Source organism: Leptonychotes weddellii, unplaced genomic scaffold (genome assembly GCF_054177405.1).
Source record: "Leptonychotes weddellii isolate Sample4059 unplaced genomic scaffold, ASM5417740v2 HiC_scaffold_937, whole genome shotgun sequence".
NCBI lineage: Eukaryota > Metazoa > Chordata > Mammalia > Carnivora > Phocidae > Leptonychotes > Leptonychotes weddellii.
The window spans coordinates 1-12,197 of record NW_028065500.1 but is presented as its reverse complement, the minus strand read 5'-3'; the positions used below and the strand labels follow the sequence as shown (position 1 = coordinate 12,197).

Below are 12,197 nucleotides of genomic sequence, written 5' to 3'. Positions count from 1 at the left end.
CCAGCTGTGGCTGTGTGTATGCCACCACTTTGGTCCATCTATCACTAGCTCTTTGGAGACGATAAAGTAAAACTAGCCTCTCTGGGTCTCTGCAAGATTAAGAAGTTATAGTCAGTTATCTGTAGGATTCCTTCCAGCTCTAAGTTCTACTGTATAAATGTTAATCTGTTACTATTCATTTAAAGGTTTTCTTTAATCTGACAGTTAATGTCTAACAAAAATGTTTTATATACATAGGCGTTATTATATCAAGCCCCTGTGTTGTATTTGTGTGACATGGAAGTGCCATGTCACCTGGCTTGTGGTTTGTGCTACCAAGTGCAGGTACTTGGGAAAGTGCTTTTGGTCTACTGATTACTTTTCTTAGCTTGAGAAAAGGTAAGCTTTTGCCTTTCTTTTACCAGATGTAACTACCCCTGAATCTCCAAAGAACATTGTGGAACCATCGATGGTGAATGGAGGTTTAACATCACAAACGAAAGAGAATGGATTGAGTGCTGCACAGCAGGTGCCTGTGCAGCGGAGGAAGCTCCTCAAAGCTCCAACTCTGGCTGAACTGGACAGCTCTGACTCCGAGGTGAGTCCCACGACGGCCCGTTCCACACATCTTGACTCCATGTTCGGAATGTGAGCCTCTCTGACCTAGTTTACTAACCGTGTTGCCTCAGTTGTTGTTTAATCTCTTCCCATCTTTCAGTCAATAAAGTTGGGATTGAAATTAATTTGTTTAGCAGGAAATGAAACAGTGGATTACTTACTGTTTTTTGGGAAAGACCAGTACAGTGGCCAGAGTTTATAGAATAAGTTTTGAAATATTTGTATGGTCTTAGATTATAGTGGTATTAAAATCAGTAAAAAAAAAAAAATGCAAACATATTATCTTCAGAATGCTTCCCTTTGTTTTGGGGAAGGAAAAATAAAAAATATTTTTCCATGGATTCTTCTGTCTCTCTCTCACACACACACACACCCCTACCCATAGTGAAGCTTGTTCTTTCTGTAATAGTAATACCAGTAGACAGGTCTGCAAAAGAAAACTCTGCTAGGCTTCTTCAGATTTCATCTTTCCCCTGCTGCCCTTTGGAGGAAGATCTCACGTCCTCCCTGTTTTTCAGAAACAATCAGGGTGCTGGTGCTTCCCAAATCTCTCTCAAGCCCTTTGTCTACAGCATCGGTATTGTGTATCTCCACTGTGTAAAATGAAATTACATCCTTGCCTCCCTCTTTCCTCGGGCCCTGCCAGACAGACAATACGCGCACACAGCCAGCCTCCTGGCTTGTTTGCTGTCGTGGTTGCTGGCTCCATCCACTCCACATTCATCCAAGTTAGAATTAAGGAATTATTCTTTAATCACCCAGACCGGTTTCTGAGACGATTCTGGCAGCCTCCAGTACCACCCTTGGGGCAAGGCAGCAGTGAAGGAGCAGCAGGGGTTCTGGAAGTGACCTTGTTCCAACCAGGACCTGGTTAGGAGTCACTGGTCAGGATGTAGAACTAGAAAAGGCCTAGTTTAGTCAGTGTCAGAGACCGGTAACTGGATCAGACAATACAAACAAGCAAGTTTCTGGCAGTAGCTTCAGAGATCACAGACCATCATGATCCCCCAGCCAGGCAGAAAGTGTTTGGTCGAGGGAATAGACATGACAGGACAAGCCAAGCAGGAGTCTACACCTACATCCTCTCTCTGAGGAGATCTGACCTCCAAGTCCCCTGGCACCTTCTGAGTGTCTTTGTGATTCCTCTGGGCCAGGAACTAAGCCTAATGAAGATTAGTTTTCAAGCAGTGAGAAATTGGGTGCATCTGCCTGTGGTGGGCATGCAGGGGCAGAGGATCACCAACAGCTTCTGGGAGCAAATCCCAAAAGGCCTTGCCACCGTGCCAGTGCCCTCACCACTTCTCTGTCTCTTACTGACTGACTTGCACTCACCCAGCTGCCCCAGGATGGGCTCTTAGTTGTTCAGAGTGGGAGCAAGTCAGAACAGCAGAGAGGAGTGGTGTGGAATATGTGGACATGCTCAGAATTGGGCTTTAAAAATGTTTCTGGGGGAGGTAGGCTGAGGTATGTGAGGTGGGGGGGGGTGGAGGGGGGGGTTTCTGCTGTTTAAATCAAGGTGGCACCCACCTCATACTTATTTGGGACTACTGTGTATGTCTCCTTTTTCTTTTCCTAAGAGATACTCTTGGCTTTTATTTCCTTTTGACCTTTCATAGGCAGAAGGAGGTCGTTCTAGTTGCTTGCTAGCTTTTCTGGAGATTTGTGTACCCACTACAACGTGTTCAGGTTGAGGCTTTGGTTACATTGCTTGATTTATTCTTCATGGTATGTACCAAGAGTGGGGAGGTCACTCTTCAGACCTTCTTTGTTTGAACTGTGTGGTTTACACAGCCTTTTTTCGTCTCCTGTTCTTTGACCAGATCCTTTGTATTGTAGCTTATGTGAAACCAGTGCTTTTAGCAGTAGGTTTTAGGTGAGGCCATTTATTGTGAATGGCTAAATTAGTTCTTAAAGTCACCTTAACTCAGTAGGGCAGGGAGATAATGCACTCAAAATGCTTAACACATAGGTCACAGGTGAATATTTTAACCTAATTTTCTTTCTTCCACATTTAAAATATTTAGCAATTTTCTATAGATATTACGGAAATACATTGTCTTGTGGTTCATGTATATCCTCAATCACATAGTAGGTAATAAATTTTTCATGAATAAATATTGTACTTCTTCTTGGTATAATCTGAAACAAATTAAGAAGGTCTCATCTCATTGGTAATAGGAATTTAAATTTTATTTTGCATAATGTAGACATTTTCCTAGATTCATATGACATTTTGTGAAATGTTTATTTTCATCCATTTATTCAACAAATATTAATATTTATTCATCACTTACTAACAGTGGGTTTGTTACTAACAACAATGAATGAGACACATAGCATCTACCTTCATGCAGTTACAATCTATTACTTTTACAAATGTGTTAAATATTTTCCTAATAATATTAACCACCATTCACTGTGTGCCTGGTAATGTGTTAAGCATTTTGAGTGCATTATCTACAAATGTGTTAAATATTTCCCTAATAATGATATTAACCACCATTCGCTGTGTGCCTGGTAATGTGTTAAGCATTTTGAGTGCATTATCTCATCTGATCCAATAATACAGTGTAAAGATGGTATTAAATATGAAATGATGGTACTGAGGTGAGAAACTTGCTGTGTCACATCACTCTAATGAGGGACAAAGCCAGGACACAAACCCAGGCTTGTCTAATTTTAGGTGTCTTCTAGCTTATCTTCTATTTGCCTTGAACCTTTGACATAATGTGGTGCCTCACATTAAAATAAATCTCTAACAGTAAAATGTTATTAGCATGAGAGCACTAATGTCTTAGTGCTTATTTCTCTGCCCACACCTTTCTCAGGAGGAAACTCTACACAAGTCAACCAGCAGCAGCAGTGTGTCTCCCTCCTTCCTTGAAGATCCCTTAGTAGAGGCTGTGTCCACGAGGAAGAGTGAGTATTTGTGGTACAAAGAGCTAGCATTGGATTCCTTCAAAAACACACTGGACCTAGAATAGGGAATCCCAAAGTGCTTTGTGATCATTTAGGGTGGAAAGAGCTAACCCTGGAATTTTCCCTAGTCAGGAGCATAAATATGGTTATATTCCTAAAGTGACATGGTAAGGTAGGGCTGAACTGATAACTGGGCCTCAGGTTCTTAACTTATAGCAGATCAGTCACCTTTGGGTTTACAGATAATAGTTGTAGGGAATAAGTCAACTGTCTCTGTGTAATTTACCTCCTTGACTGAATTTAAGCTGGGAGCCCTAAATAATCACACTTGTTATCATTCCCACCCCCACACGTATACACATATCCATACCCACATATGTGTATGGATAGTAAAAACGCCTTTATAACTCTTCATAGGTTCTGAACACAATCTGAAGTTGAGTGATTTCTAAATGCTTTTTAAAAAAATATTTATTTATTTGAGAGAGAGTGCAAGTTGGGGGAGGGGCGGAGGGAAGGAATCTCAAGCAGACTCCACACCAAGCGTGGAGCCTGATGTGAGGCTTGATCCCACGACCCCAAGATCACAACCTGAGCTGAAATCAAGAGTTGGATACCCAACCAAATGAGCCACCTAGGCACCACATTTCTACATGTTTTTAATAATCTTTTTTGTGTATAAGATCATTATAAAAGATTTAAAAATTACACCTTAAGGGAGAGGATTCTGGGAAGATGGTGGAGTAGGAAGCACCAGGAATCTGTCTCCCACCTAGACAACAGTTGTACTGGCAGAATCTGTCTATGTAAGTCCTTTGGAACTCTGAGTCTGTTGAAGGCTTGCAACTTCCAGGGGAAGATTAGATGAAACATTGTGGTTAATTTCGCTCTTAGCACAAAAGCAGACACTCGTGGCCCACCCCCCAGCCACAGTGTACTGTTCCTGAAGCAGCTGGCCCATAGCTTACAAGAGCTAGGGTGGGCAAAAAGAACCCTGTCCTCCAGATACTGGGAATCTGTCCTCGATTGCTGCATCTGATTCCAAAGGTGTAGATAAAGAGGCAGTGATTATTGTGCTTTGTTGCAAGCTCCCTGCATGCTAAAGTGACTTTCAGGGCATCTAAAGGGCTAGCCTCCTTACCCACCTCCTTCATTCTTAGCTTTTTCCCTTCTGGGAGCCAGACATTAAAGACTAGGATATTCAGAAACTACATATACAGAGAAAATTATAAAGTGACAATGCATGCCCAGGGAATGGCTCATAAAAGACCTGAGAAGATCTTAAGTTTATATCTCAGGCTGATCCTCAGCACAGAGACAGCCTACAGCAATCAAGAAAACAATAAACAAAAACCATAACAAAAAACAGCAGACCCTGGGAAAGGGGCAGAATCTGAATTACCACATTATTAGATTCAAATGTCCAGTATTCAACAACAACAACAGCAACAAAACAACAACAAAAAATCACAAGGCATACATACAAAGAAACAGGAAGGTATGGCCCATTCAGAGTAAAGAAATAAATCAACAGAAACTGTCCCAGAAAAAGAGGGGGATATGCCAAACAAAGACTTTTTTTTTTTTTTAAAGATTTTTTTTTTTATTTATTTGAGAGAGAGAGAATGAGAGACAGAGAGCATGAGAGGGAGGAGGGTCAGAGGGAGAAGCAGACTCCCTGCCGAGCAGGGAGGCCGATGCGGCACTTGATCCCGGGACTCCAGGATCATGACCTGAGCCGAAGGCAGTCGCTTAACCAACTGAGCCACCCAGGCGCCCCAAACAAAGACTTTTTAAATTAAAAACTGCTTTAAAATGCTCAAAGAACTAAAAGAAGATGTGGAGGAAGTCAAGAATCCAATGTGTGAACAAAATGGAAAGATCAATAAAGAGCTAGAAAACCTAAAATGAAACAGCAAACAAAAAATTCTGGAGCCGAAAATTCCAATAACGTAAATGAAAAATTCACTAGAAGATTCAAAGGCAGATTTGAACAGGCAGAAGAAAGAATCTGCACACTTGGAGATAGGACAATGGAAAGCATCAAGTCTGAAGAACAGAAAGAAAAAGGACTGAAGAAAAGCAAACAGACTGAAAGACATATGCATTGTGGGAGTCCCTGAAGGAGAGGAGAGAGAGAAAGGGGCAGAAAGAATAATTGCAGAAATAATGGCCGAGACTCCCCAAATTTGAGGAGGGACATGAATGTAAACATTCAAGCAGCTCAACTAAAATGAAAGAGACCCACACCAAGACATATTGTAATCAAACTTTGAAAAGCAAAAGACAGAGCAACAAAAGAGAAATGAGTCACTACATACAAGAGATCCTCAATAAGATTTTCAATATATTTCTCATCAGAAATTTGGTGGCCAGAAGATGGGCCAATACAGCTTTCCACCCCACTATCTGAAAGTTTGCTTTACACCACTTCACTTTTTATGAAAGACCAACATTAATATCTGTTTTAGCTAACTGAAAGAAATCCAAAGAGGATTTTCACTTTTACAAAATGCTTCAATTGCTTTTTTGGTTTATGCCATTTCAGCTTACAAAAGATTTCACGGGAATGCTCTACTTTTAGATAGTGGGAGAAATCTGTATATTCAAAGTGCTTTAAAAAAAAAAAAAGTCAACCAACAATCTTATATCCAGCAAAATTATTTTTGTTCAAAGTGAGGGAGGAATTAAGACATTCCCAGATAAACAAAAGCTGAGGGAGTTTATAACCACTAGACCTTCCCAGTAAAAAATACTCAGAAGTCCTACAGGGGGAAATGAAAGGACACTAGACAATAATTCAAAGCCATAGAAGAAATGAAAGATCTCAGTAAAATACATGGGCAATTATAAAAGCTAATAATATTGCAACAATGTTTGTAACTGTACTTTTTGTTTACTACATAATTTGAGAGACTAATGCATTTAAAAGAATTATTAGTCTATATTTTGGGGAAGACAGTGTCTAAAAATGTAATTTTGTGACACCAATAGCCAAAAGGGATGGAGGCAGAGTTTTTGTGTGTTACTGAATTTAAGCTGTTATAAATCCAAATCAGAGTGTTATAATTTTAGGATGTTAAATGTAGTCTCCATGGTAACCAACAAGAAAATAGCTACAGAATATACACAAAACGAAAATGGGAAAGGAATTTAAACATTTCATTATAAAAAAAGTCAATTTAACATGAAAGACAAGAATGAAGGAAAGGAGGGACAAAAGCTCTAAGGCATATTGAAAACAAATAGCACAGTGACAAAAGTCCCTCCTGATCAGTAATTACTTTAAATGTAAATGAATTAAACTCTCTAATCAAAAGCTGGAGATTGGCAGATTGGATAAAAACACATAATCCAACTATATGCTGGCTAGAAGAGACTCCCTTGAGACTCAAAAACACAAACAGATTGAAAGTGAAAGGATGGAAAAGATACTCCATGCAAATAGTAACCAAAAGAAAGCTGGGGAAACTATACTGACATCAGACAAAATAGACTTTAAATCAAAAAAAAGTTACAAGAGACAGAGGACACTATATTAATAAAAGGTTCATGCAGTAAGAAGACAGTTATTAACATTTATGCACCTAATGACAGACCATCAAAATATATAAAGCAAAAACTGACACAAATGAAGGAGAAATAGACAGTTCTACAATAATAGTTGGAGACTTCAGTACCCCTCTCACAATAATGGATAGAACAACCAGACAGAGGATAAGGAAGAAATAGAGGACCTGGACAACACGATAAACCAAGTAGATCTGACAGACACATACAGAACACTCCCCCTAACAACAGAATATACATTCTTCTCCAGGGCACATGGGACATTTTCAAGGATAGAGCATATGTTAAACTATAAGTTAAGTCTCAATAGATTTTAAAGGATAGGTATTATACAAAGTATCCTCTCTGGCCACAGTGGGATGAAGTTAGAAATTAGTAACAAAAGGAAAACTGAAAAATTCACAAAACTGTAGAAATGAAATAGCACACTTTTAAAAAATCAATGGATCAAAGAAGAAATCGCCAGAGAGATTAAAAAATATTTAGAAATGAATGAAAATGAAAATACAATACAATATACCAAAACTATGGGACACAGTGGAAACAGTGCTAAGGTGAAATTTATTGCTGTAAACACTTACATTAAAAACAAGAAAGTTCAGTGATTAGTCGCACAATAAATGTTCCTGTTTTAAGAAAGGAAGGAATGAATGAACGAACCAACCAACAACCTAACTTTACAACTTAAGGAACTAGAAAAAGAAGAACAAACTAAACACAAAGCTAGCAGAAGAAAGGAAATAATAAAGATTAAAGCAGAGATAAACAAAATATAGAGACTAGAGAAACAATGGAGAAAAATCAATGAAACCGAAAATTGGTTCTTCAAAAATATCAACACAATTGACACACCCTTAGCTAGATAGACTAAGAAAAAAGAAGACTCGAATTACTAAAATCATAAATGAAGGGGCGATCATTACTGCTGATTCTACAGAAATAAAGAGTTATGAGAGAATATCATGAACAATTACCATCAAATTGGATAGCCTTGATAAAATGGACAAATTCCTAGAAATGCCAAGCCTAGCAAGACTAAATCAGAAAGAAAGAAAAAAATCTGACTAGACCAATAACTACTAAAGATATTGAATTAGTAAGCATAAACTCTCCCTATAAAGAAAAGGCCTGATTCTGATGCCTCACTGGTGAATTCTTCCAAACATTTAAAAAAAACTATCAATCCTTCTCAAACATTTCCAAAAATTAAAGAGGAGGGAATACTTCCTAACCCATTTTATGAGACCAGCATTACCCTGATACTAAAGCCAAACAAAGACACTACAAGGACAGAAATCTACAAACCAATACCCTTTACAAATACTGATTTTTTAAAAGATTTTTAACAAAATACTAGCAAACAGAATTCAGCAGTATATTAAAAGGATTATATACCCTGACCAAGTGGGATTTATTCCTGACTGCAAGGATGGTCCAACATATAAAAATTGATTAGTGTAATATGCCACATTAACAGAGTGAAGAAAAACCACCACAGGATTATTTCAATTGATGCTGAAAAAGCATTTGACAAAATTGAACACCCTTTCATGATAAAAACTTCAAACTAGGAGGAACTTCACAATAGAAGGAAACTACCTCGGGGCGCCTGGGTGGCTCAGTCGTTAAGCGTCTGCCTTCGGCTCAGGTCATGATCCCGGGGTCCTGGGATCGAGCCCCGTGTCGGGTTCCCTGCTCCGCAGGAAGCCTGCTTCTCCCTCTCACACTCCCCTTGCTTGTGTTCCCTCTCTCGCTGCCTCTCTCTCTGTCAAATAAATAAATAAAATCTTTAAAAAAAAAAAAAAAAGAAGAAAACTACCTCAACATAATAAAAGCCATATATGAAAAACCCACCTCAGAGGCGCCTGGGTGGCTCAGTCGTTAAGCATCTGCCTTCGGCTTAGGTCATGATCCTGGAGTCCTGGGATCGAGTCCCGCATCAGGCTCCCCACTCCGCGGGAAGCCTGCTTCTCCCTTTCCCACTCCCCCTGCTTGTGTTCCCTCTCTCGCTGTATATCTCTCTATCAAATAAATAAAATCTTTAAAGATAAAAAAAAAAGAAAAACCCACCTCAAACATCATACTCAGTGGTGAAAGACTGAAAGGATTTCCTCTAAGAAACAGGAACAAGGCAAGGATGCCTGCTTTCATCACTTCTGTTCAACATAGTACTGAAAATGCTAGTGAGAGCAATTTGGCAAGAAAAAGAAAGAAAGGGCAGCCAGAGTAGGAAAAAAAAAGGTAAAATTATCTCTTTACAGATGATACGATCTTATATGTAAGGAAACCCTAAAAGATTCCACACACAAAAAAAAACCTGTTAGAATAAATGAATTCGGTAAAGTAGCAAAATATAAAATCACACAAAAATCAGTTACATTTCTATACACAAATAATAAATCATCTGAAAAGGAAATTACAAAAGCAATTCCAGTTATAATAGTATCAAAAAGAATAAAATACTTAGGAATTAACTTAACCAAGAAAGTGAAAAACTTGCTCACTAAAAACTACAAAACATTGATGAAAGAAATTAAAGAAGACTTAAATAAAGGGAAATACATCCTGTGTTCATGGATTGGAAGACTTAATATTGTTAAAATGTTTACACTGCCCAAAAAAGTGATCTACAGATTCAGTGCAATCCCTATCAAAATGCCAATGACATTTTTGCAAAAATAGAAGACAATACATTCTCTTTTTTTAAGATTTTATTTATTTATTTGAGAACATGAGTGGTGGGGAGGAGCAGAGGGAGAGGGAGAAGCAGTCTCCCCGCTGAGCAGGGAGCCAGACATGGGGCTTCATCCCAGTACTCTGGGATCATGACCTGCACCGAAGGCAGATGCTTAACCAATTCTACTTCTGATTCTATAAGCAAAAGAATTGAAAGGAGAAAAAAAAAGAATTGAAATCAGTTTCAAAGAGATATACATCCATGTTCATAGCAGCAGTATTCACAATAGCTAAAATGGAAGCAACCCAAGTGTCCATCAGTGCATGAACAGCTAAGCAAAATGTGGGCTATCCATACAATTGAATATTACTCAGCCTTAAAAATGGGAAATTCTGCAGTTGGCTACAACACTGACGAAACTTTAGGACCTTTTGCTAAGGGAAAAAGCAATTACAAAAAAAGGCAAATACTATATGATTCCATTTATATGGGATTCTTGAGTAGTCAAAATCATAAAGAAGGAAAATAGAATGGTAGTTGCCCGGGGCTGTAGGTAGGGGAGAATGGGAAATTATTGTAATGGTTACAGAATTTCAGTTTTACAAGATGAAGAGTTCTGGGGATGGAACGAGGTAATGGTTGCACAATGATGTAAATATTTAATACCACTGAACTGTACAGTTTAAAAATAAAGACACTAGGGGCACCTGCATGGCTCAGTTGGTTAAGTGTCAGGCTCTTGGTTTCGGCTCAGGTCAAGATCTCATGCGGTTGTGGGGTTGAGCCCCGTGTGGGGCTCCGCACTCAGTGGGGAATCTGCTTGAAGATTCTCTCCCTCTGCGCCTCCCCCTGCTCATGTGCTTGCTCACTCAAATAAATAAATAAATCTTAAAAAAATAAAGACAGGTGTGCCTGGGTGGCTCAGTCGGTTAAAGCGTCTGCCTTTGGCTCAGGTCATGATCCCGGGGTCCTGGGATCGAGCCCATGTCAGGCTCCCTGCTCAGCGGGGAGCCTGCTTCTCCCCCTGCTTGTGCTCTCTCTCAATCTCTCCCTGTCAAATAAATAAATAAAATCTTAAAAAAAAGGGGGGGTGCCTGGGTGGCTCAGTTGTTAAGCGTCTGCCTTCGGCTCAGGTCATGATCCCGGGGTCCTGGGATCAAGCCCCATGTTGGGCTCCCTGCTCAGTGAGGAGCCTGCTTTTCCCTCTGACCCTCCCCCCTCTCATGTGCTCTCTCTCTCTCTTTCTCTCTCTTTCAAATAAATAAATAAAGTCTTAAAAAAAAAAGGGGGGGGTGCCTGGGTGGCTCAGTTGTTAAACATCTGCCTTCGGCTTAGGTCATGATCCCGGGGTCCTGGGATAGAGCCCCATGTCAGGCTCCCTGCTCAGCGGGGAGCCTGCTTCTCCCCCTGCTTGTGCTCTCTCTCAATCTCTCTCTGTCAAATAAATAAATAAAATCTTAAAAAACAAATACACTAAATATATTTTATGTCTGTTTTACTGCAATGGAAAAAAAAACTTTCCAGAAGAAAAAACACTTATATATTAAGATATTTTTAGAACACTGATTTGATTTCTTATACACATGGAGTTTTTAGTGATTAAAATTCTTTAGTATTTTGATATACTTAATCACATTATATCAAGAACAATAGGAGCTGATCTTGGTTTTTACCTATAATTGGTATTTGGCCAGGCCAATTAAATATTATAGAGATACAATTAAATCACATAATGGATTTCTGTATCTTTCTTGATTGTGGAAATTATGTTGTTTTTATTTAGCAATTTCTCTTGGTGGGACAGTCCAAATAGATGGATCACTTTAATTTTGTGTTGACTTTCACTTTCCTAACCCATAACACTGCAGCAGGCTTACTTTGCAGAGAGAGTAAGAGGAAGTACTAAAAAAAACTCGGTTAGCAACATTATTTATTTCTAATGTTCTCCTTACGTTTGCACAGTGTGAATCCAGAACCATTCAAACCCTAAAACATTCTCCTTTTAAACCCTGTCCCAAAATATTACTAGGCAGAAGATAGCAGTGTTACAGTGTTAACATCAAAACTGGAATTTACTTTTCGAAATATAAATAAAGCTTGATTTAAACCTAAGGACAAAATGTCTTGATAAACATCAAAAATGAAGAGTTTTTATATTTCATATTTTAAAAAGAATATAAAGGGACTATACATTTGAAAATTTTGGCATGCATCAAAAAAAAAAATGAAATGTTGCCATTTGCAACGACATGGATGGAACTAGAGGGTATTATGCTAAGCGAAATAAGTCAATCAGAGAAAGACAAGTATCATATGATCTCACTGATATGAAGAAGTTGAGAAACAAGACCGAGGGCCATAGGGGAAGGGAGGGAAAAATGAAACAAGATGAAACCGGAGAAGGAGACAAACCATAAGAGACTCTTAATCTCAG

The 12,197-nt window shown here is 38.9% G+C and overlaps 1 protein-coding gene across 1 annotated transcript; it reads left to right on the top strand.

The window, feature by feature from the left end:
- The first annotated feature begins 208 nt into the window (after positions 1-208).
- On the top strand, positions 209-5,090 carry LOC145720032 (protein spire homolog 1-like). Its single transcript, XM_081811683.1, has 2 exons — positions 209-577; positions 3,426-5,090. The coding sequence occupies exons 1-2, from the start codon at positions 449-451 to the stop codon at positions 3,579-3,581; spliced, it is 285 nt and encodes a 94-aa protein (XP_081667809.1). The 5' UTR covers positions 209-448; the 3' UTR covers positions 3,582-5,090.
- The last annotated feature ends 7,107 nt before the right edge of the window (positions 5,091-12,197 follow it).